Source organism: Phocoena phocoena, chromosome 2, assembly GCF_963924675.1.
Source record: "Phocoena phocoena chromosome 2, mPhoPho1.1, whole genome shotgun sequence".
In the NCBI taxonomy this organism is placed as follows: Eukaryota; Metazoa; Chordata; class Mammalia; order Artiodactyla; family Phocoenidae; genus Phocoena; species Phocoena phocoena.
Genome location: NC_089220.1, coordinates 21,907,465 through 21,935,059, shown reverse-complemented (window position 1 = coordinate 21,935,059; position 27,595 = coordinate 21,907,465). Strand labels below are relative to the sequence as shown.

The 27,595-nt window shown below is 35.5% G+C and overlaps 1 protein-coding gene across 1 annotated transcript in view; it reads right to left on the bottom strand.

Moving 5' to 3' along the window:
• Positions 1 to 27,595, bottom strand: part of CEP128 (centrosomal protein 128) — a 412,227-nt gene that overhangs the window by 327,517 nt on the left and 57,115 nt on the right. Inside the window, exons 8-10 of the mRNA XM_065871644.1 lie at positions 10,974 to 11,060; positions 2,717 to 2,791; positions 998 to 1,130 (exon numbers count right to left, since the gene is read on the bottom strand). Of these exons, the coding sequence (XP_065727716.1) occupies positions 998 to 1,130; positions 2,717 to 2,791; positions 10,974 to 11,060 (295 nt within the window). The remainder of the gene's footprint in view (positions 1 to 997; positions 1,131 to 2,716; positions 2,792 to 10,973; positions 11,061 to 27,595) is intronic.

Genomic DNA, 27,595 nt, shown 5'->3' with positions numbered 1-27,595 from the left:
TCAAATGTTGAAAAGGATACAGAACAACGGGAAATCTCATTCACTGCTGGTAGAGGGAAAAATGATATAGCCATTCTGGAAGACAGTTTGGAAGATTCTTACAAAACTAAACGTACTCTTGCCATATAATCGAGCAATCACACTCTTTGGTATTTATCCAAAAGAGATGAAAACTTACATCCACACAAAAATCTGGACGCAGACATTTAATTTACAGCAGTTGTATTCATAATCGCCAAAACTTGGAAGCAACCAAGATGGGCTTCTGTATGTGAATGGATAAATAAACAGTGGTACATCCAACAATGAAATATTATGCAGTGCTTTAAAAAAAATTTCTTTTAAAAGAGCTACCAAGCCATGAAAAGACATGGAGGAAACTTAGAGGCATATTACTAAGTAAAAGAAGCCAATCTGAAAAGGCTACACACTGTATGATTCCAACCATACTAGGTTCTGGGAAAGGCAAAACTATGCAAACAATAAAAAGATCAGTACTTGCCAGAAGTTAGGGGAGAGAGGGATGAATAGTGAAAAACAGAGGATTTTTAAGACAGTGAAACTACTCTATGATACTATAATGGTGGATACATGTCATTATGTTTGTCCAATCCTGTAGAGCACACAACAAGAGTGAACCCTAATGTAAAATACAGACTTCGGATGACAATGATGTGTCAATGTAGCGTTCATCAGTTATAACAAGTGTACCACTGTGGAGAGGGGTGTTGATGGTGGGGGAAGCTGTGACATGTGGGAGCAGGGGTACATGGGAAATCTCTGTACCTTCTGCTCAATAGTGCTATAAACATAAAATTAAAAAATTAAGTCTGTTTTAAAAAAACTGGATGCTAAATTATGATTAACTTGGAAAACCTTGTAGTAGATCAAGAAATAGGATGAAAAGAATATATAACATAAGGAAAGCGATTCTGAAAATGGGAAATATTTAAGAAAGATCAAAAAAGCCCCAGACATTTATAGATCAGAATTATACCTCTTCTAAACCTCCAGTCATCTTCTTGTTCGTCCTGATGGTTTGACTGTTGCTTGGAAATCTGAGATACTTGATGTACTAAGCCTTTTTGATCACCTTCTGCTTTCATGAGCTGTGTACGGAGTTCTTCTACCTAAATACACATAGTCAAAAATGAAATTTTATCAGTTTTAAAAGCAGGAAAAGAATAACTGAACTTACAAATTATTTTTCTAGGGAAAAAAAATGTACTTCCAATGGGCTACTGTAAGCACAAGTTGAAGCCAAGTTAATCTCCTTGTTATGCCAAGCACAGTGGAACAGTCTCTTGCTCCATTTCTTTATTCCTCCCATTCCTTCCACAAACAATGAATGTTCTTTCCCCTTCTCTGTGTCTACTGTGACAAAGAATTTGACCACACTTTTTTTAAATCCCTATTTTCACCTCAGTCCACTCTACTGTTAATTAACCCAAACTACCTCCAATTAAGTACTATACATTTTTATATTTTTCACTTATTTTCTTTCATGTGAACATAGTCTATTGGTTGGTAAAGTCAAATGAAATGATCACAATTTAGCACACTGTGATATCAAAGTACTGCTCAAAATAAATAAGCAATAAAAGCTGTTGAATAAACTATAAACTCCTTGAGGTAAGGTACCATTTTATTCTTCTTTGTATATCTGGAGACTAGCAAGCATGTCCACAATGACCTTTAAACAAGTCAGCAGTGGCAGAGACAGGTAAAGTCACAATGACAACTTTAACACATAAATCTCTTATTTCAGAAGATAAGATTAGAAATTACAAGGCAGAGTTCAAAAAAAAAAATCAGAAGGAAATGAATACAAATATAAACTTCCAAAAAAGAAACTCTAAACTCTGCCAACATTAATTCCATTGGACCACTGGCTGCAAAACAAAGCCATTACATATTTTTAAACATTTTGTAAAACAGGAGCTACGGTGTTTCAGATGCTTCAGGGTTAACTGTCAAAACGTAATACTCCTTCTGAACGTCTAAGATGTCTGACAACTTTGCCTGCCTAGCATATTATGTAGTGAGTTATGTAAGCCACACCTCAAAACAGAGGAAGTTACAATTGCAATTTATATTAAACACAGGCAGAAAGGTAGTTAGAAACCCACATGCCTTTACCCAAATGTGTATAAAATGGCTATTTCAAGTTACTGAACTTTAGATATCAGAAGCACCAAACTCCTATCGGCTAATGGGCTGCAAAATGTTATGCTTTAAAATTAAGCCTTATCTCTGGTTAAAAGGAAGCAGGGCAGGTAGCAGCTTGAAAATGTGAATATAAGACAGTGATGCATTCAAAGTAACTTGAACATGCAAGGTTTGTTTTATGTATTTTACTTCCGCCTTCACTCTCTAACGTCTCCTTGAATAAAATTAAGCTCCTGGGAAAATTTTATCTTACACATCCGGTCTCACTTTTACACTGGTTATGCTAAGAGAGATAATTCCTAAACTGGAAAAGCAATCAGCAAGATATGCTGTCACAGTGGGAACCTGGGCTGGTGTTTTATATTGGCTTTCTCTGAATCTTCCTGAAAGGATTTCATCTTTTGCTTATGTGTGTTAATATACATTCCTTAAGGAAAAATACTTCTAGATCTAAGGTTTTTTTCCCTTTCACAAAGACATTTAATAGGGAAAGAGACTCAATCCTGATTTAATTTAAAGCAGATTATCATAGCTTGCATAGACTTACCTGATGCAAAAGTGTTTCTCTGCTGCCTTCTGACTGATTCAATAACCTTCGAGATAGCTCCAATTCCTGTTCAAGCTAGAGTTTCAACAAAGAATAAGGAAAAATGTCCAATGGGGCAGAAAATAACTAAACTATTACAGGCTCAGTTTAAGAGGAGAAAAGTGAAAAAGTTTTCAGATTTTTACAGCTAACATAAAAGGAAAAATATCTTGCTATAAACATATATCAATGCTCCCATTAAAATAATGGTAATTAAATAACAAAAAGTGAACCAGACCAGACTGAAGGAGGTCTTGGCTCTAGTCAGTTCCGTCTCAATTATGACCCCCATTTAAATCTCTTTTTCTTAGGCCTCCTTTCTGTCACCTCTACATTAAGGATTTTATATTAGATAATCTGAGATCCCTTCAGTTCTAAATCATTTTAATGTAAATTCTGAAGCAGTTTTTTCTTTAAATTACTACATGTAGTATCATACGAACAAAATTAGAATAAAAATTTCAGGGACCCAATGACTCAAAGTATATTTCATCCAACTGGTTATTTTTTATATTCTTAATATTCTTATATTCCTAATATTTCCAATATTCCTAACATTTCTAAAAATTTTAATCAAAATAGATATTTTAAATTTCCCTAATAATATTGCCATTAGGTAAGTATCCACAGAAAATGTGCCAGTTAGGTGACTAAATACCCTACAAAGTCAACGTGCTTCGCTTACCTCAAGCTGAAAAATATAACAGGATGTGAAGGGGAGAAGAATATGCCACTCCAAAATATGCCTCTTGGCACAAGTATTATTCTGAGTTGATGGCAATCAAAACCCAACAGACTCAGGAAAAGCTTTTTACCTTCCCCTAAATTGCATTTAAAAACTTAAAAAGGGGGCTTCCCTGGTGGCGTAGTGGTTGGGAGTCCGCCTGCCGATGCAGGGGACACGGGTTCATGCCCCGGTCCGGGAAGATCCCACATGCCGCGGAGTGGCTGGGCCCGTGAGCCACGGCTGCTGAGCCTGCGTGTCCAGAGCCTGTGCTCCTCAACGGGAGAGACCACAACAGTGAGAGGTCCGCGTACCGCAAAAAATAAAAAATAAAAAAAAATAAAAAAAAATAAAAACTTAAAAAGGAGGTCTGTACCAGAAAGAGAGCTGTTACCAAAGATAACTTTCTATATCTGAAAGACCTCTTCACGGCAGGGCAAACATTTGTTTACCATACATATACTCTTCTCATCTTCCTGTGAACTGTGTTCCTCCCCTTTGAAGCCCCAAGCCCCTATTCCTTGTCTTAGTTCAGGATGGTAGATAAGCCTCAACTGCCTAGCTGTCTTTGAGTCTCATATTTTTATGGGGCTCCCATACATACAAAATAGACTTGTTTTTCTCCTGTTAATCTGTTTTATGTCAATTTAATTATTATACCAGCCAAAGAACCTAGAAGGGTAAAGGGAAAATTATTTTTCCTCCCCTACAGATGGGACACTTTTGTTAAAAATCCACAGCTTACATATGATGGACATGTTTGCACTTTGTAAGGGTAAGGTTGTTTTGTGAAATCACAAATTTATATTAAGATGTTATTAAGTGCTTTGATTTGTAACAGTTATCCTAAATTATCATTTCATTTGAACAAACTACTATCTATACATTAGTCTTTCAGAAATTGTACATGTGGAAGGTGTGACTATTGAGGAGTAGCATGAGGGAACACTGTGGTGATGGAACAGTTCTGTATTTTGACTATCGCGGCAATAAGACTGAGACTCATGAGATAAAACTGCATAGAAGTACACACACACAAACACACACTTAACACACAAATGAGTATACACATAAAGCTGGTGAAATCTGCATAAGCTCTGTACATTGCAACAGTGTCAATTTCCAGGTTTTGATGTTGGATGGCAATTATAGAAAATGTTATCACTGAGAATAACTGGCCCATGGTACATTTTTGTTTTGCAACACCTATGAATCTATTATTATTTCAAAATAATTTTTTCATACAGTTATATAAGTTTTTTAAAAGTGTACAGCAGCTCATAAAATAACTATCACATATTTTTAAAAGTACAGTTGACCCTTGAACAACATGGGTTTGAACCGCACAAGACCACTTATACACGGATTTTTTTTCACTCGTAAATACTACAGTACTATAGGATTGAATTCACATATGTGAAACCATGGCTAGAGAGAAACTGCAAATATGGAGCGCTGACTACATGTTATACTCGGATTTTTGACTGCACAGAGGGTCAGGGCACCTAAACCCCCATTGTTCAAGGGCCAACTGTAAGTCAACTATAAAGTACATGTGGAAGCAGAGAATCCACACAAAATATTATCTGACCTGTTCTCTTGTTTCTATAAATAAATAAAAAGGGAAGAAATCGCACTGAAGTCAACATGGTTTCAAAATCTACCAGGGTCCGTACTGGTCATGTTTCCTGGGTAGTATCAGCATCTACAACTCCCAAAGAGCAAACGTGATGACCTGATGTACCTTGCTTACCACCGTAAAGACAGCAGGGATGCATCATGCAACTTTACATAGGTTGGTGAAATAAAATAAAGGAGGTAAGGGTAAATAGAAAAGGCAATACAGAGTAAAGAACATTATATCAGAAGCAAAATTTCACTTTATCATTCATTACCTTGGGCTTGGCCTTTAATCTACTCATTTGCAAACTGAAGAGAGTTGTTTGGCCTCTGAGTTACTTTCTAGCTCTAAAATGCTATGCTCTATAGCCTCACAGACATGAATTCATATCAAAGATACTTAATATTTAATGAGAATAGAGGATTTTTTGGAACTAGGCTGGTAACTGTTCCTATCTTCTATAACAAAAATGAATAAATACAAAATATTCAACCTTTAAAAAACAGGTCTTTCCCAACCCTACCGTAAAGTCAACCTCTTTAAACGTTCTCCAGCAAAGAATGGTCAAGTTTAATTCACCTCTAGAAAAGGAGAGCGGCCAGGAGAGAAGGTAGCGAACTACCTGTGTATGTTTCCAAGAGCAAGTAGCAGAGAGTGGCAGAGCCCTCAAGCCAAGTGACTCCACATCAAAACATAAAGGCTTCACTGCACTCTAACAAAAAACCTCAGGGACACTTTCCAAGGTACTCAATGAATATCACTGGCCCCAAACAGCATTACACTTGAAAAGTTAATTTTCAAAGGGGAGACAGCAGAAGCAAGAAGAACTACAATTCTGACCCTGTGGAAGGAAAACCACATTCACAGAAAGATAGACAAGATGAAAAGGCAGAGTACTTTGTACCAGATAAAGGAGCAAGATAAAACCCCAGAAAAACAACTAAATGAAGTGGAGAAAAGCAACCTTCCAGAAAAAGTATTCAGAATAATGAGAGTGAAGATGATCCAGGACCTCAGAAAAAGAATGGAGGCAAAGATCAAAAAGATGCAAGAAATGTTTAACAAAGATCTAGAAGAATTAAAGAACAATCAAACAGGGATGAACAACACAATAACTGAAATGAAAACTACAATAGAAGGAGTCAACAGCAGTATAACTGAGGCAGAAAAACGGATAAGTGACCTGGAAGACAGAATGGTAGAATGCACTGCCACAGAACAGAATAAAGAAAAAAGAATGAAAAGAAATGCAGACAGCCTAAGAGACCTCTGGGACAACATTAAATGCAACAACATTCGCATTACAGGGGTCCCAGAAGGAGAAGAGAGACACAGAAAGGACCCGAGAAAATATTTGAAGAGATTATGGTCGAACACTTCCCCAACATGGGAAAGGAAATAGCCACCCAAGTCCAGGGAGCACAGAGAGTCCCAGGTAGGATAAATCCAAGAATAAACATGCCAAGACACACAGTAATCAAATTGGTAAAAATTAAAGACAAAGAAAAATTACTGAAAGCAGCAAGGGAAAAATGGCAACATACAACGGAACTCCCATAAGGTTAACAGCTGATTTCTCAGCAGAAACTCTACAAGCCCGAAGGGAGTGGCATGATATATTTACAGTGAAGAAAGGGAAGAACCTACAACCAAGATTACTCTACCCAGCAAGGATCTCATTCAGATTCGACAGAGAAATCAAAAGCTTTACAGACAAGCAAAAGCTAAGAGAATTCAGCACCACCAAAACAGCTCTACAACACATGCTAAAGGAACTTCTCTAAGTGGGAAAAACAAGAGAAGAAAAGGACCTACAAAAACAAACCCATAACAATTAAGAAAATGGTAATAGGAACATACATATCAATAACTACCTTAAACGTGAATGGATTAAATGCTCCAACCAAAAGACACAGGCTCACTGAAAGGATACAAAAACAAGACCCGTATATATGATGTCTACAAGAGACCCACTTCAGACCTAGGGACACATACAGAATGAAAGTGAGGGGATGGAAAAAGATATTCCATGCAAATGGAAATCAAAAGAAAGCTGGAGTAGCAATAATCATATCAGATAAAATAGACTTTAAAATAAAGAATGTTACAAGAGACAAGGAAGGACACTACATAATGATCAAGGGATCAATCTAAGAAGAAGATATAATAATTATAAATATATATGCACCCAGCATAGGAGCACCTCAATACATAAGGCAACTGCTAACAGCTCTAAGAGAGGAAATCGACAGTAACACAATAACAGTGGAGGACTTTAACACCTCACTTACGCCGATGGACAGGTCAACCAGACAGAAAAGTCATAAGGAAACACAAGCTTTAAATGACACAACAGACCTGATAAATTTAATTGATATTTAGAGGACATTCCATCCAAAAACAACAGAATACACTTTGTTCTCAAGTGCGCATGGAACATCCTCCAGAATAGATCACATCTTGGGTCACAAATCAAACCTCAATAAATGTAAGAAAACTGAAATCATATCAAGCATCTTTTAGAACCACAACGCTATGAGATTAGAAATCAATTACAGGGGGAACAAAGTAAAAATCACAAACACATGGAGGCTAAACAGTATGATACTAAATAACCAAGAGATCACTGAAGAAAGCAAAGAGGAAATCGAAAACTACCTAGAGACAAATTACAATGAAAACACGACGATCCAAAATCTATGGGATGCAGCAAAAGCAGTTCTAAGAGGGAAGTATACACCTATACAAGCCTACCTCAAGAGACAAGAAACATCTCAAATAAATAATCTAACCTTACACCTAAAGGAACTAGAGAAAGACGAACAAACAAAACCCAAAGTTAGCAGAAGGAAAGAAATCATAAAGATCACAGCAGAAATAAATGAAATAGGAACAAAGAAAACAATAGCAAAGATCAATAAAACTAAAAGCTGTTTCTTTGAGAAGATAAATAAAACTGATAAACCATTAGCCAGACTCATCAAGAAAAAGAGGGAGAGGACTCAAATCAATAAAATTAGAAATGAAAAAGGAGAAGTCAGAACAGACACAACAGAGATACAAAGCATCATGAAAAGCTACTACAAGTAACTCTATGCCAATAAAATGGACAACCTGGAAGAAATGGACAAATTCTTAGAAAGGCATAACCTTCCTAGAGTGAACCAGGAAGAAATAGAAAAGATGAACAGAGCAATCAAAAGTAATGAAATTGAAACTGTGACTAAAAATCTTCCAACAAACAAAAGTCCAGGACCAGATGGCTTCACAGGTGAATTCTACCAAGTATTTAGAAAAGAGCTAACACCCATCCTTCTCAACCTCTTCCAAAAAATTTCAGAGGAAGGAATGCTCCCAAACTCATTCTATGAGGCCACCACCACCCTAATACCAAAACCAGACAAAGATACTACAAAAAAATTAAGTTACAGACCAATATCACTGATGAACATCGAAGCAAAAATCCTCAGCAAAATACTAACAAACACACTGAAAGATCATACACCATGATCAAGTGGAATATATCCCAGGGATGCAAGGATTCCTCAATACACACAAATCAATCAATGTGATACACCATATTAAAAAATTGAAGAATAAAAATGATATGATCATCTCAACAGATTCAGAAAAAGCTTTCGACAAAATTCAACACCCATTTATGATAAAAACTCTCCAGAAGGTGGGCACAGAGGGAACCTACCTCAACATAATAAATGCCATATATGACAAACCCATAGCAAACATCATCTTCAATGGTGAAAAACTGAAAGCACTCCCTCTAAGATCAGGAAAAAGATAACGATGTCCACTCTCACCACTATTATTTAATATAGTTTTGGAAGTCCTGACCACCACAGCAATCAGAGAAGAAAAAGAAATAAAAGGAATCCAAATGGGAAAAGAAGAAGTAAAACTGTCACTGTTTGCAGATGACATGATATTATACATAGACAATCCTAAAGATGTCACCAGAAAACTACTATAGCTAACCAATGAATTTGGTAAAGTTGCAGGATACAAAATTAATGCACAGAAATCTCTTGCATTCCTATACACTAACAAGAAAAGATCAGAATGAGAAATTAAGGAAACAATCCCATTCACCATTGCAACAAAAAGAATAAAATACCTAGGAATAAACCTACTAAAGGAGGTAAAAGACCTGTATTCAGAAAACTATACGACACTGATGAAATAAATCAAAGATGACACAGAGAGATATACCATGTTCTTGGATTGGATGAATCAATATTGTGACAATGACTATACTACCCAAAGCAATCTACAGTTTCAATGTAATCCCTATCAACTTACCAGTGTCATTTTTTACAAAACTAGAACAAAAAATCTTAAAATCTGGAGACACAAAAGACCCCGAATAGCCAAAGCAGTCTTGAAGGAAAAAAACGGAGCTGGAGGAGTCATACTCCCTGACTTCATTATACTACCAAGCTACAGTAATCAAGAGAATATGGTACTGGCAGAAAAACAGAAATATAGTTCAGTGGAACAGGATAGAAAGCCCAGAGATAAACCCACACACCTATGGTCAACGAATCTATGACAAAGGAGGCAAGGATATACAATGGAGAAAAGACAGTCTCTTCAATAAGTGGTGCTGGGAAAACTGGACAGCTGCATGTAAAAGAATGAAATTAGAACATTCCCTAACACCATACACAAAAATAAACTCAAAATGGATTAAAGACCTAAATGTAAGACCGGACACTATAAAACTCTTAGAGGAAACCATAGGAAGAACACTCTCTGACATAAATCACAGCAAGATCTTTTTTGATCTACTTCCTAGAGTAATGGAAATAAAAACAAAAATAAACAAATGGGACCTAATGAAACTTAAAAGCTTTCGCACAGCAAAGGAAACTACAAACAAGATGAACAGACAAACCTCAGAATGGGAGAAAATATTTGCAAATGAAGCAATGGACAAAGGATTAACCTCCAAAATATATAAACAGCTCATGCAGCTCAATATTAAAAAAACAAACAACCCAATCAAAAAATGGGCAGAAGACCTAAATAGACAGTTCTCCAAAGAAGACATACAGACGGCCAAGAAGCACATGAAAAGCTGCTCAACATCACTAATTATTAGAGAAATGCAAATCAAAACTACAATGAGGTATCACCCCACATCAGTTACAATGGGCATCATAGAAAATCTACAAACAACAAATGCTGGAGAGGGTGTGGAGAAAAGGGGACCCTCTTGCACTGTTGGTGGGAATGTAAATTGATACAGCCACTATGGAGAACAGCATGGAGGTTTCTTAAAATTAACTAAAAATAGAATTACCATATGACCCAGTAATCCCACTACTGGGCATATACCCAGAGAAAACCATAATTCAAAAAGACACATGCACCACAGTGTTCGTTGCAGCACTATTTACGATTTCCAGGTCATGGAAGCAACCTAAATGCCCATCGACAGACGAATGGATAAAGAAGATGTGGTACATATATACAATGGAATATTATTCATCCACAAAAAGGAACAAAATTGGGTCATCTGTAGAGACGTGGATGGATCTAGAGACTGTCATACAGAGTGAAGTAAGTCAGAAAAACAAATACATATTAACGCATATATGTGGAACGTAGAAAAATGGTACAGATGAACCAGTTTGCAGGGCAGAAATTGAGACACAGATGTAGAGAACAAACGTATGGACACCAAGGGGATAATGGCAGGGGTGGTGGTTGTGGTGGGATGAATTGGGAGATTGGGATTGACATATATACGCCAATATGTATTAAATAGATAAGTAATATGAAACTGCTGTATAAAAAGATAAATTAAATAAAATTCAAAACTTTAAACAAAATGTTAATTTTCAAAATCTTACTTTACTCTTTTCAGTTTCACTTTGTCTTAGCTTATTTTTCACTACTCCCTCATTCTCCTCTGCTTTAGCTTCTTGTTTCTTCAATGCCTAGAAAGAAAGACGTGGGAAAATCAGTATTATTCCAAAATACATATAAAACTGAAAGATATTACTAGGATCTATTAAGAAAAGGCTGAGGAAGATGATTATGAATTGTACAAAATATACACAGGAATTACAACCTGCTCATTCACTGAAGTCATAAGATCATTTCATTGGGGCTCAAATATAAACAACTTCCCGATCTACCTAATCAAGTTCCACTTAGTTTCACTTTTTCCCATCTTTAGGAATTCTGTAACACATTTAGAGAGCTTAGACAGCTAAGAGTTTTCTTGGAAACAAACAAATTTTACCTGCCGAAATAATAGTATTTAAAAGTTATATTATCAGCTCAACAATTTTGACATAATACCTAAAACCAGTTCACTAGTTTTTCAAATTCTGAAAAAATATCAAGGTAGAAACATGCTTGCTGCATCATTATCACATACATGACATTTTATCACAACATATAACTTGCTCTTCAACCATACTTTCACACAGAGCAAAGAAAAGCATTCTTTTCTACATTTTTCTCTCTTTAATAAATTGGAAAAAAAGGAACTTTAAGATAATACAAATTTCAAAAGTTAACCACATAAGTGTTTGTTTCTATGTTAAAACAAAATTAAACTTAAGGAAAAAAATTTATATTAAGAGCAATCTTTCATAACATCTAAAAGACATTCCGTTTGTTTAAAAAAAAATTCGACACTTAGCATTTAGACTTAAAAAGGTGTATGTGTAGAGGCCATCTAAGTTGAGAAAAGCCAAATTTCCAGAAGTCTTTTCCAACAAGTTCTATGATGCTCAATAGAAAAACTATTTTTAGGCAAACAGCAAAACATGTTAAAACTGTTTTGATGCAAGTATAATCAATCATATTCCAATTTCATTAACTCACATATCCAACATATATCTCCAAAGTGCATATATATGCATATATAAAAGAACAATGTCCCCCCTACCCATGAGATTACAGCTCCCTCTGCATGGCTCCTGCTCTCACTAATAAAAAACAATTGAGTAAAAACGCGGAGAGACACCATCAAATAAAAATAATTTTGATTTGAGTATAAATAATATAGTGTTTACTATGTCCGGGCATTCTTCTTCTTCTTACATATATTAAATAAACACATTACATATATTGAATATATACATTTAATCTTTATGATGGTTCCATGAGTTATTATTAAGTCCATTTTTTTTTTTTTTTTTTTTTTTGCAGTACGCGGGCCTCTCACTGTTGTGGCCTCTCCCGTTGCGGAGCACAGGCTCCGGACGCGCAGGCTCAGTGGCCATGGCTCACGGGTCTAGACACTCCGCGGCATGTGGGATCTTCCCAGACCGGGGCACAAACCCGTGTCCCCTGCATCGGCAGGTGTACTCTCAACCACGGCGCCACCAGGGAAGCCCATTAAGTCCATTTTATTAAGAGGGAAGTTGGGGCTACAAGGAGTTGAATAACTTGCCCAAGGTCATTCACCAAGGTCGTGACAGAGTCAGGACATAGACTCAGGCTGTGTGCCTCTTAACCATTGAATGGCACTGCCTCTCCACGTTGAAACAATATCAAGCTTATAGGGTGGATATGAAGACTAAATAATTTTATACTTGTAAAGCATTAAAATATACAATAAAAGACAACTATTACGATTACTAAATTGTTAACAACTGATAAAGTATTACAAAACATAATGCTTTTCAGGTAGCTATCAAATGATTTTGATGTTTATTATTTGTTCTTTACTGTAGCCTAAGTGGAATTTGTAATAATATTTACTTAAGTATGTATAATCTATTCAGTTTTGGCTGGTGGGATGTGTTTATAAATTTTTCCTGAACGAAATTATCCTAGAAACTTGAAAATTACTGCTGGCATCTTCATTTTTCCCATGCTTCCTCGGTCTAACTCCACCTAATATGTGTGTGTGTGTGTGTGTGTTTCTGTGACAGAGAGGGAGAGGAAGAGGGAGAGGGAAGGAGGGAGAACTATTTTTTAAAAAGATATGAATTGTTGCTGTACTTTTCATCAATTCATTTTACAATATTTGAACTATCTTATTCCTCAACATCATCATTCAACCTAGCCCTGTCACCTGTTTTTCTTTAATGAGTTAAACTTAACTGGTTATCTTTTCAATATTTTTTTTCCAGTTATGTCATACACCTTTTATTGCCAAGTATATTCTTCATACCAAATATATATTTGCAGGTTCTCTAAAACTTAATCTAGTGCTGGTCTAGAAGTAAGTTACTGTAGAAAGCATGCTGCTGTTTTTTAAACAAACAAAATACTATTTTTTCAAGGTTCATGGATTCAGTCAATATTTTTTCATTGAACTAAAAACCAGCCTGGGTTTTTCCACAGAGAAGAGATTATGAGGAAGACTTCCTCAGGCAGTTGATAAGTTTCATCAAACTGTAAATAGTCAGCCTCCCATTCTGGATTCAAACTCCTGGGCAGAAGCCACTCCAAATGAGTATGCAGTGAAGGCTCACCCAAACCCGGTGACATCACTTAAGGCCATAAGCAACTTCAAACAAGGTGGGCTTGTCCCAAATATAAGAGCCATTCACTTCCAAAGCCAAATTCAAAATCTACCTTGGAAGACTCTGCAACCTTCAAACAGTAGCTGCTAAGATCCTTCCAGTGTGATTCTGTACATCTCTCCATGTTCCAAGTTGTTTCCACCTGTGTCCTCTGCTTACTGAGGTACGAGAAACAGAAGGAGTCACCTGCTAAGCTTTTAAAACTTGACTTAACTGCATGCTGCAACTCTAGGAGTTTAACTTACTAAGAATTTAAACCCCAAAAATTCTCCAGTGAAGAAATTTTTCCATTTTACTAACTGGAATTAATCCATTTCTGTCCCTTTCTCATGAGTTCCAAAACTTACATTTTAAAAATCCTATTACATTTTACGTCAAAAAAACAAGAAAGACCTATTAACATTTCCCAAGTGTTTACATACTTTATTTTGATTAAGTCTATTAAAATGTGCTTAATTCATTTATATGCTTATTTTTACTTAGATAGACATACAAATAATCGTTGTTTATCTAGAGGTTTACATTTCCAAAGAGTAATATAAAAGATTTGGTGTCACTAAGGTGTAAGCTTCAGAAGGCCAGGGACCTCATCTGTCATGATCATATTTTAACTCTAACACAATACTTGACACGTTTTAGGTGGTAAACATATGTTATCGAATGGATGAATAAATATCCCTTTATAATTCCTGAATAACAACTTCACTTTGCAATTGGCCAATTCTGTTCATCACATATATGAAAGTTTTCCAGATTTCTCCCATCTTTCTTAACCACCATTATTTTCTCAAGCACCAAGCTGTCTTTCTTTCTGTAAAAACAATTATTACGGTGTAGTGATGTTGGAAAATAAATATTTACTTGGGGATTTAAGTCAAAGAGTTAATAATCCTTTCCTGTTTTCAAAGTCATCATTTTAGTCTTTTCCTTAGAAAAAAATCCTCTGAATAGGTTTAAGTTTTTTTATTTTTTAAATAATCCAGATTTACAGAACAGTTGTAAAGACAGCTCAGAGTTCCCATATACTTTTCACTTAGCTTCCCCAAAAAGTAACATCTTCCATAACCAAGGTAAGTTTATTGAAACTAAGATGTTAACACTGTTACAAAACCAAAAGCTACAGACTTTACTCAACTATCAAATGTTCTTTTTTGTTCCAAGATACTTCAGAGCAGCTTGTCTCTTTAGTCTCCTCCAATCTGGGAAAGTTTCTCAATCTTTCCTTGCTTTTATGATTTCAACATTTTCGAAAATATTTCAGGTATCTTCAAGCCAGGTATTTTGTAGACTGTCCCTCAATTTGGGTTTTTCTGATGTCTTCTCATGATTAGACAAAGCTCATAAATTTGGGAACAGAATACCACAGAGGTAAGCCGTTCTCAATGCATCACACCGGTGGGTATGTGTTATCAACATGACTCAGGCCTAGTGATGTTAACCTTGATAGCTTGATTACGGTAGTGTGGTGTCTGCCAAATCTTCCTGCCATAAAGTTAGTATTCTTTCCTTTCTAGACTCTGTTAGAAGCAAGTCATTAAGTCCAGCCCACACTCAAAGGGAGAAGAATTAAGTTCTACCTCCCAGAGGGAGAATATCAAAGAATATGTAGAACTATGTTAAAATCACTAAAGTGATGAACAAATATTTTGGTAGATAATTTGAGGCTATGCAAGTATCCTTAAAGTTTTACCCACCAATTTTAGCTCAAAATCAGACCAACTATAACATTATCAGTACTTTTTTGGCCTACAAACTTTTCCCCCATCAAACCTTATGCCTAATGCAACCCAGACTCCTAGTAAGTTAACTCATAGCCCAGTGCTCACCACTAAGTAGAACGCTGAACCCCTTTGCATTCACCTCCAGATAACCTACTTACACCAAAAACATTAATGAGTGATGTAGAATTTACGTAAGACTGTATCGGTGGATGGGGTACACTCATCAAGTCTCTATATAATCCTAACTCTCCTGGGCTACTCCACTAACCAGGAATTCTCCTTCCCCCGTTTCCCTACATCTTCTTCAGCTTCACTGTTCAGTTTCTTTGCACCTTCTGGGCCTTCCCAACAGGCTTCTAAATCTCCCTCCCCGAGTTACGCCGAGCAGTGTGCCTCTATTCCAGTTCTCAATTTTGAATGCTGACACTGATCACCATGCCCAGTACCCCATTTTCCTCACCACACAAAGAAAAGACCTGTTACCAGGATCCATTCCCCTTAAAGGGCGGTTGAGAAATAATTATTTTCTTTCTCATACTAATAGATATTTAATATTCATTTCTTATAATTAGTATAAATATTAGTAATTTTACTTGATGTGAAAGGAATAAAAATCAACAAGCTGAACTTTAATCAAACTGTGTTTTCTAGTACATGGAATTATGCCCTATAAAAACATAGTTCTTCTGAAAGTCAACTATTTTTTTTTTAATTTGAATTTCCATGTATGAGCTGTTGAATAAAAGAACCTCTGATTCTCTTGGATATCTAAGATTTTGCGATAAAATTTCCTTTCCTCTGAACTTTCCACCTTGTACAGCTGACCAGTTATTTATAATATCACTTTTCCAAAATAATGTATGTCTCTACTGTAGCTAATACTCTAAGGATATGTAAGTCTTGGGAAATTGAGGCAATAAGAACTTAAATTCTATTATTTTCAGCAGAGGAACAAAAGTCAGGTACTGAGGAGCAACCCAAAGTAAATTACTATATTTCCACCTTATCATTTAGAAAAGTCAAACTTTAAACAACCTATAACACACCTATTAACTTTTTTTTTTTTTTTTTTTTGCGGTACGCGGGCCTCTCACTGCTGTGGCCTCTCCCGTTGTGGAGCACAGGCACTGGATGCGCAGGCTCAGCGGCCATGGCTCACGGGCCCAGCCACTCCGCGGCATGTGGGATCCTCCCGGACCGGGGCACGAACCCGTGTCCCCTGCATCGGCAGGCGGACTCTCAACCACTGCACCACCAGGGAAGCCCACACCTATTAACTTTAAACCTACCTATACAACATAAGCCAGTAAACAACACACAAGCAATATTCTAGCCCAGAACACTGAACCCATTTTCTATATTATCTAGTTTAAAATGAAAGACAAAGAAAGAAAATCTAACTCTTAAGACCAAGTAAATATAATGCACTTTAAATTTCGGAAACACAGATAACAGTCAATGAGAAATAGTTTTAAAATTAACTAAATCAAAATTACAAGTCATTTCTTCAAATCTTATAACAAACTTTAACTCATTTACTACCTTTTTTAAGTGTGTAAGGCTGCGCTGGATTTCTTTTCCATTTGACTTAGATCAAACAATTTAGAATTATATTAAAACTGACCCAGTAAAAGCAGCTATAAAAAGAGGGAAAAAATCACATGCCAATGAATTTCTATTACTATGTTATTTTGCCCTTTAAAGCTTGTTTTTTTCTTAAAGCAGTTCAGCTATAAAGCTATCATGTGCCCTGCTCCTGGATTCAGATTGTCTTTTACACATTTAAGATCACAGCAACAACACTGAGCCTTAATAGAGGGTCCCTGGAGCACATTTAAATTTCTAATAACAACAATTTTTCTTCTTTTCCTTAAGTGTGCCTATTTCCATTAAAAAGACTAACATATTGAGTCTTGTACTACTGCAGTTCTTTAGAGGTAGACGATTTGGAATTCTCACAAATATAATTAAAAAAATACAGCCTTTCCTTTTAAAGAGTAAGGGAAAGGAGAAAAAGAAAATGTTTGTAGACCTCTCATCTGACCATAAAAACTGCCACAACTTTGACAATAGGCATGTTTATCAAGAGGCTCTAAAAAATAACACACTCAAAAATGTAGAACAAATAGGGAATTAAAGGCCCTTTGTCTACTTTAAATGGACCAGCAAGCTTGGGTAAGAATGATGGAGCTGGAATGAAATAAAGGTCACATGTTAACACCCACACAGGCCACTGAAATTTCCAAAACAACAAAAAAAATTATGAACATAAGCTATCCTGTCTTATCCTAATCACTCAGCAGCACTACAATTGCATGCCTTTGGTCACAAGGGCAAGAATATGTTGATGATTCACTGGTAAACCAACAGGACTATAGAAAAACAAGTCTGTGCTCATATTGAACAATAGGTCTGTAATATTATATTAAAGGTACAAACTTTTAAGTCATATTTTTCCCGTAACAAAGAATGAAAGTCATGTTACTGAGAATTATAAAAATACTTGCTCTTAATATATATATATGTATATACATATATATATATATTATTTTTTTAAAGACTATTATTTTAGAGCAGTTTTAAGTTCACAGCAAAATTGAGAGGAAGGTACAGACAGTTCCCATATACACTCAGCCCACACACATGCATAACCTCCCCCATTATCAACATCCTCCAACAAAACCTCCACCTTTGTTACAAGTGATGAACCTAAATTGATGCATCATAATCACCCAAAGTCCATGGTTTACACAGGGTTCACTCTTGCTGTTGAACATTCTATGGGTTGGTCAAATGTGTAATGACATGTATTCATCATTATAGTATCATACAGAGTATTTTCACTGTCCTAAAACTCCTCTGTGCTCCACCTATTCACCTCTCCCCTTCCTACCCCATCTCCTGGTAACCAATGATGTTTTTACTATCTCCATATTTTTTTTCCAGAACGTCACGCAGTCGAAATCCTACAGTATGTGATCTTTTCACATTAGCTTCTTTCACTTAGTAATATGCCTTTAAGCTTCCTCTATGTCTTTTCATGACTTCACAGTCATCTATTTTATAATCATTCTTCATGTAGGTACAAAATAAAATTCAGCAAATATTTTAAGCTTCACAATATAGTGATATTCTGATCCAAATTAGACCACATAAGCTATAAACTGAAGTTATAAGTTGTCTATGTTTATGTATTTTAAAAACTTAAATAGCCTTAAGGACATGTTATATTTCAAATCAAGGAAAAACATTACTAAGTACTCAGTATGTATAAAACACTGTAATTGGAACCTGACTTAACTGGAATTTTTTTTTAATATAAAAATCTGGTGTCCATTTCCAAAATTCTCTTCTGTAAACCTAAATCACAGCTCCAAAACCAAACATCAATAGAAAAGTACGCATTTTGAAAAGGAATATATACACATAATACAGCAGGATTTTATTGCTCATAACTAATACTACTCATTTAAATTAACATAGATTTTATTTCTGTCAAGTTCTGTGAATTTCTAAATTTTGTTTTTTCCTAAATCAAGTTAGAGATTCCTCCCACATGAAAACTAGCTAAAGTCATGGAAAATTTTAGCCTTTAAGTTCATCCAGTTGGGGATTATCTGTGCCAACAAAAACCAAAACAAAACAAAACAAAAAATTAAGTTTCTTTTCAAGGCAGAAAACAATACATTCATATTCTAAATCCCTGAACCAATATCTCAGAAATAGCTAAGTGATTGCTACTTAAATTACTCAAAGAAATTTATTTTTCAGGCAATACCAAGGAACAAAAATTCCATACCAACATCTACGATTTTAAAACACTTTAATAAGTGAAAGTAGAACTGCGTGACAGAAGTCCGAAGAGAATCCAATATTGATCATCACCATTATGACACCATACAGATTTTGGGGATATCAAAGGGAGGGATTCTAAAGACTTGCTGCCAGGTGAACTATGTGTATTTTCCAGATGGAAGTGGTAAGCACATAGTGAGTAGAGTCACAAGTTGCAACCATCCTTGTTTTGCAAAGAGTAGAGTAATATCAGGTATCATGTGGTTAAGTAAGATTTATCAGTAGTTAAGTACATTGGTATTACTTCTGATGGTAAGTGTAATCCTAAATAATGTTCTTTAAAGATACCTGAGGTTTTGAAACATAAAACTCAAAGCTTCTCTTTGAGAAGGGCCTAGATGTCTTTTTCTTTTTTTTTTTTTCCCTCCTTCTTCTTATGATAAGGTGATCATTATTTCAGGAATCCAAAAAGCTTTATAGGAATTATTGTGGTAGAACAGATGAGCACATATTACTGACCTATGTTCCCTGATAAATAAATAAACTTATTGGTTCCACTACATCCATATTTATGGAGTCTGTGACTGGTTAGGGTACCCTGTGCCAGTGAAGCCAGCCAAGGCCATGGGTTCAATCACTACGAGAACCAATTCCCTTTGCTCTCTTCCATGGCCATAGCCTTTACCCTAAACCTTAGCCAAAGGCCACATGGAAGACTAAGCAGGCCAGAGACCATGGATGAATCAGCGAAAATCCATTACCATGACTATAAAAATAACGCAAAAGTAAAACCCCTATTGACTAGTGTCAGGATTTCGTTCTTCAAACGTTATTAAATTTGCCAATCTGCAAGACAAAACCTTAATTATTGCCTACAAAGTTGGTATGCTGAAAAGACATATAAGTCCTTTGACTTCTTTAATTCAAAAGCAACAATGGTAATGAGTATTATTCTCCTAAATGCCATTGCTTTTACTGGAATGGATTGTATTTTTATGCAATCTTTTACTTAATAAAAATCTTGCAAGTAAAGTTAAATGTGAGCCCAACAAGTACACTTTCCAGGATTTCCTTCAAAATCAAAAAGCAACCACTCTTAGTGGAGGGTCTGTTTTTATCTGAGTAGTTTCCTCTCAAAAAAGAGACTCATAGTTTTATTAGAAATCCCAGAGCAATATGATACTTCATTTGACTTTCTAAATGCAGGACCACGGAGTTAGAATTGTTGACAAACAGAAGATCATAGATAATTATGGAAATTTAATTTAGAATTTCTCAAGTTTTATATGTATTTGAGCAGAATGTCCTGTAAATATACAACATCTTTCATTGTTCAGAGTTAGAGGGTATTATTTTACGCCTTTGGATTTTGGGGGAGAGGGGGTTGTTTCTTTTGCTTTTTTCTAATCAAAATAAAACAGTACCAAATCTATGAATAAGCCTATTTGTAGCAAAGTCATCTTTGTTTGCACAATATTACTATGCACTCAGTAGTTACCCAATAAATATTAATTGATAATGACGGAAATAGGGCTTTATAAACAGATGGTCTAGGATAAGTTTGCTGAAAACATAGATAGAAACATTCCACTCTTCAAGAAAAGCATAAAGTAGAAATTAAACAAGTCCTGCACTCAGAAAATCTCAGTCTATTGTCAGACAGCTGTTCAGTCAACAAGAGCACAAACATTTTTCATCATCATCATAGCATTAACAGAATTAAATGTCTATTTTCATACAGTCCCTACACAAAGGGACTCACACAGACTCATGCTAGCCTTATTTGTTATAATTTACAATGACAATATTGGCAAGAAAAAATATGCACACATAGGAAAAGAAATGTGATTAAACAATACTTTGAGATCTAATCATATGTAGTATGAACATAAAATATGTGCCAGATTTAAATGCAACTCACAGAAGCAATGTATTTATCTATAATGTAAATCTCAACTATTTCCAATGAGAATTCGAGATGCTTTATAAGAACTCCTACGCATATGCTGAAAGAACAGGTGAAACAAAAAATGAGTCAGAGACCATAATGGCCCTAATAGAATAAGTAGTAACTCTTCGAGAACCGAGAGCAAATAAGCAGGAAAAAAAAAAAAGAGAGAAAAAAAATTGTATGAGGACTAACTTCAATGAGGGTAGGACCAAGGAAACTACAAGCAAAGTGATCAACCCAGAAAGACACTCTGAAAAATGCACACTATTCGAAAACACTTGAATAATAAGAAAATGTAAGTTAGTATACATGGGAGAATTTTGGAGAAAGTTGAAATGGGGAGGTGAAAGAGGATAGAAAGTACATTACAAGCATGTAATGATTAAAAGCCTTAGGTAATTTTTTTTTATAAAGTAAAAAGCCTAACAAGACATGACATGAGTGTTAATTATATAGAAATGAGACTATAAGAATTTCAGGACAACTTACATACACACATCCTCTCACAGAACTGCACCCTTCAAAGGAATCCAAAGGCCTTAACCAGCAGGCTAACAGTTGACATGTTACCTCTTCTCTGATGTGGAATACATTTCTAAATGTTCAGCTTTTGTTTTATCAATATTAAACAGTAGGCCCCTGAAAAACAGTATCAAAATGGAACATTCTTTAATCCAGCTAGCGATTATTCTCAATATTTCCCAATATGAAAAAGATAGTATGGCTTGTGGAGACTTGTCCTTAATATCCACAAACCATGCAGGAAGTTTGCACTGTGAATGGAAATTCAAGTACTGGATGAGTACAAGGTTGAAAGAGACAACATCTAAGATCTCTTCCAACTTCTGTAAGAAGTTCAGGGAAAAAAATACTTTCCACACAAAGAATAAAGTGTTTTGTTGTCATCTAAATGATCAAAGCCTAATAAAATAGACTTTATGTTAAATAAGTGGGTGGGCATGTGAGGCAAGTGGGGGGAATCAAGGAAAAGACTAAGGAAGAAGACTAAAGAACACGATATGTCTGGGACTTGCGCATTTCCAGCTGTGCCAAATAGTGTTCAACCAGCTGTGAAAGACAAATCCCCTAATATCCAGTCATTTGTTTCCATCTACTTCCTTTCTTTCAGCATGTTGACATTAATAGATTTTTCACAACCTTACAGAAAAAAAGTATTTACTCTAACCTTGCAAAGAAAAAACTAATCCACAGATAACAAACATAAAAGAGAGAAGAAAATAGCATGGCATAAAATAAGACAAAGAGCTATGTTGTGAATCAAAAGTATAGTGGGTCAGAATTTAAATTAGTATTTCAGCCACAGATTGGTAAAGTGCTTATCAAGTAGCAATAAGCCACGGGGTAGAATCACATTCATAAAAGAACTGCCTAAAATGATTTGAAAATGCACACTCTCTTTCACCCAAATTTTCCAAAGGGCAGAGAAGGGGTAACTATTTCCTGTACGGGCTAGTCTAGAGTCTATGCAAAGCTGAAATAACACACTTATTGAATTACAATGACTGTTAACATTTCTATTTTCCCAACTAAACTGAGAGCCCTAAAGAGCAATACATCATTTTAAGTGTTTTTAAATCCCTAGTCCCCAGCACAGCACCTGGCACATGGTAGGTCCATGAGGGTATTGGCCAAATGAATATTTCACTGTGAATAGTTCTGACAACATAGCATATAACATTCATTCCTTCAAGAAACACTTACTAGACCTATGCCAGGCACTGTTCTAGGTGCTGGAGATACAGCAATGAGCAAAACAGACTAAGTGCCTACCTTCATAAAGCCTGCATTCTGCTCAGGGGGACAGATAGCTGACAGATGACAAGTAAGGAGAAGTGTTATAAAGAAAAAAAATACAGCAGTGTAAGGGGCTCAGGAGTGAAGAAGGGGTGTATTATGTAGAATAACTAATAAGGCTTTTCTGAAGTAGAGCTCTGAGTGATAGGAGGGCATAAGCAATGCAACTGTTTTCAGAGTAGAAAATCCCTGGCTCTGGGAATGGAAAGTACAAATGTCCAGAAGCAAGAGGGTGCCTGACATGCCCATGGAAAAGCCAGGCGAGTGTAGTTGGCCTAGAGTAGGCAAGTGGAAGAATGACAGAATCAGAGTAAGATGGCAGGCAGGGACCACCTCAGAGGGGCCTTTTAGGCTGAAGATTTTAGATTTCATCCTGAATGTGATAAAGAAAGCACTGAAGGGTTTTGAAGAAAGAAGTGGCATTATCTGATTCTATGGGGAAAAGACTGCAGGGAAGTAAGAATGGAAGCAAGGAGGCTACTCCACTAGCCCAGGCAGGAGACAAGAGTCACGGGATGATAAATGAGAGTAGAAGTGATAAAAGGAGTGAGTTGTTATCAATTAAAATATTTTCAAGATAGAGCTGACATAATTTAATGATGAACTGGATGTGAAGAACGGAATAAACAGAGACGGCGAGGACATAAAAGAAACACAAAAAATTTTTCATATAAAACTAAAAGTATTTTACTATCAAGATAAGTAGCCATCTTTTTAAAAAGAAATAAATCATATGAGCTACTTATTAAGATGAACCACACAAAGAGGTAAGGTTTAGCAACTTCTATACAAGTTCACAAGTCAGGAGGGGAAGGATCAGGAAATGGAGCTCCAGAGATCAAGTCTGCCCAGGCTTTGTGGCTCTGAATCACAGAATCACTCTGACTTGATCCCCATCCAAGACTGATACTGGTGAGCAGCACTTCAGGTTCTCAACCTCAGAAAATAAACATGAAAAGGCGTAACTTTTTCTCACTGCCATATGAGGCCCACCAAAAAACTACATAATAAGGTTACAGCTGCAAATACTGTTCTAACCTGATCATAATATGGGCAAGGGTATGTTAGAAAAACCTAAGCAGTTTCTCTTTTCTTGAGCAATAAATAAAACTACAGCTGCAGTATAAAAAAAGAGAGAGAAAAGAAGGAAGAAAGGAAGGAAGGAAGAGAGGAAGGAAGGAAGGGAGGAAGGAAGAAAAGAAAGAAAGAAAGGGAGGGAGGGAGAGAGGGAGGAAGGAAGGAAGGAAGAAAGAAAGAAAGAAAAAAAGGATCCAGGGTACTGAATAAAAATGTAAATTCACTAGAAATGCAATGAGTCATGACAGAGCTAAAAAAAAAAATGTGTTCCTAACAAGTAAAGAAAAACAAACAAGATTAGCCAGACGAAGAACAAACAGCATTAGAACATCAGTGGAAAATGAATATAACTGGGGTGAGTAGACAACAGGGTGCAAAGGCAATGATTATTAAGGAGAAGAAAATGATAACTAGGGAAAAGTGTTTTAGATCTATGTAATATAAAAATTTAGAGAACGTGTCTTTGGTATACTTCTGTATAGCTTAGAAATATGAAATGTGGTAAGTGGCATAAGACTATATGATTCCAGTGGAATAAACTCTCATATCAAATTGTAGTCTTTGTTTTACTACACATAAAAAGATTTTTCCTCAGCAGGAGGGAGAGAGAGAGGAAGAAAGGAATTATAACCCTGAATAGAAAGCCTCAAAAAAACTCTGACCAAAAGGCATAGAAATGACAGTTTTAGTGTTAAATATAACAGATGTCTTAATATGTAATACTCCACATGTCATATTTTATTTTTCAACAGTAGAAAGCAACACCATTTCAAATTTAAGTTTTCAAATAGCAATAGTTAAATAATTAGATTTTTCAAGTTGCAATATCTGTGGCCAAGTGTATTTTCAGGGAGCCCTAGGAGATGAGGTATGTGTATATATTATAAGCATTTTTCAACAAAGTTTAGCAACTTTAATAAACAATGCCTGCAGGGTCACAACCGATGGTTCAATACTGACGACTAGTGGTCAAAAACATGTACTAATTCATTCATACTAAGTATTTATCCTATGATTTTTATCATCAAAATTTGAAACATGTAATGCAAATTATGTGAAAAACCTTAAAAGAACTTTCCTTACACACGTCTTGAAAATTACAAAAGAAAAAACTGTATCTGCAAAGTCTCTTAAAAAGTCTTTTCTGTCCATTATTTGCAATGTCCCCAAACCCAAGTCAATCAGCACTAGCTATTGACCCATAATGGGAAAATTCCATAAAGTGTCATTTATCTACATCCACACAGCTGAATTAACATGGTTTCAGAAATCCATAATTATTTCAAGAGGTCTTACTTTTAGATTTCATGTATCTGTGCAGCTCTAATTCTTTTTCTAACTTTGTCTGCTAGACACAAAGAGAGCAGAAATCTAGCTGTCCTAAATTTTTGACATAATTTGAAAAAACAGTAACCTACTATAACAAAATGTTTTTATAAAGTTGAAATATTTAAAACTTAATTGTGATTGTCTGAATTCTTGAAGAATGTGGGATTTGGTTTAAATCTTCTTTTAACAAAGAAGTTAAAATTTGTTGATTTGCACTTCCTGCTCTGCAAGAATAAGATCCACAGAATAATACAGAAATGTATACAAACCTTTGAAAGAAAACTTTTTTTTTTTACCAAGAACATTATATGCAGCTAAGTGGTTATTTACATTTGAAAGCAGCCTTCATTTTCCAACGACTATTCACAGAATGTCTGTGGTGTGATAAACACCATACCACAGCCCCAGAAACAGGCATGATGGATGAAGTTCCTGCCAGTGGAGGAAGAGCTATTCAATACAGTAACCTAAGTAGTTATGCTATATGAGAAGACACACAATAACATAAGTAAACAAATCACAACTATAGGTGATGTAAAGTACTATTAAAAAATAAAGTAACATGACAATGACAAGGAACAACGGGGCAGAAAGGGGCTATTTTAGAAAAGGGGGCAGGAAAGTTTTCTCTGAAGAGGTGGCAATTAAACCTGAAGGATGAAAAAGGATAAGTTACACTGACAATCAGAAGAAAAATGGTCGAATAAGACAATAAGAGGAAATCACTGTGCCTGGAATATGTATTTCTTAGAAAAATTTGTAGCGTCACACATAAACATTAAAAAAAAAAAAACAGAAAATGTTTAATTATTTTACTCATAAAATACCAAGTAACCAACAATGGTACTAAGCCAAATGGGAATTTTCAACAAATTTCAAAGGAATTTAAAGATAAATTGTAAAAAGTTAAAAATTAAGCATACATACATATTTGAAAATTCCAAAAGGCACTCCTAAGTCTTGAATTATAGAAGAAACCATAATAGAAATTATGAAATTTAGAAATAAACTATCATAAAATAATAGCATCTCAAAACACAGGGTAATTTGTTCATGAATTTACAGCATTTATTTTAAAAAACAGACAAGTCAATTATTTAACTTGCAAGTCTGAAAAATAAAACAGCAATCCTAAAAATGAAAAATCAGAAAAAAAGTAATAGCATTAAAGGCAGAAGTTGATGAAGTAATAAACAAAGCTAGTCAAAACGAAAACTAATAAAATAATCATGTCTAGTAAGACTAATAAAGAAAAAGAGAATATTAAGGATACACAGCTTCAGTACCAGATTGAAAAAATAATATAGCAGGGCTTATGAATGCTTCTTTAAATATCAAAACACAACAAAATGGATAACTTATCAAATCAGGAGGGCTTCCCTCGTGGCGCAGTAGTTAGGAGTCCGCCTGCCAATGCAGGGGACACGGGTTCGTACCCCGGTCCGGGAAGATCCCACATGCCGCGGAGCAGCTAGGCCCGTGAGCCATGACCGCTGAGCCTGCACGTCCGGAGCCTGTGCTCCGCAACAGGAGAGGCCACAACAGTAAGAGGCCCACGTACCACAAAAAAAAAAAGAAAAGAAAAATCAGGAATAATTACCAAACTGACTTAAAAAATAAAAAGGTTATATTGATATAAACCAAAAAATACTGAAGAAGTTGAAAATCTCAGCCACCAAGAAGACAACAGGTACCAATGATTACATGAGTGAATTTTAACACACATTCAAGAAATAAACAATCCTTCTCTTAAACAGCCAGGGAAGAGAAAAAGAAGGAATCTATCTAATTCATTTTACGAGATTAATGTAACCTTGCTTTCAAAACCAAAAAAGGTAATGCAAAGAACATACAACTGATCTCAATCATAAACATAAATATAAACATACTAAAGAAAAGACAAGGAAATTAATTCAGCAATGTACAAAAAAATAATAGATTATGGCCAAATAAAGCTCTCAGGAATGCAAGGAGAGCTCAGCATCTACTGATAGAGTCAAATGTATTTAAATATTTAAAGAGAAAGACAGCAGCAAGAATATTTGATAAATTTCACAACCCATTCATGGTTTTTTTAAAAATCAACCTCTCTTGGCAACCTACAAATAGAGGGCAATATTCTCTATCTGATAAAGGATAGCACTCAAAACCAGGAGCAAACACCAAACCATAAGGTTAACACTTTAGAAGCATTTCTATAAATATCAGAGTAAAACAAGGATTCTTGCTATCTTTGCTTATATTCAACATTGCATTTGAGTTTCTAGCCAGTGCAATAAAACCACAACAAAAGAGGA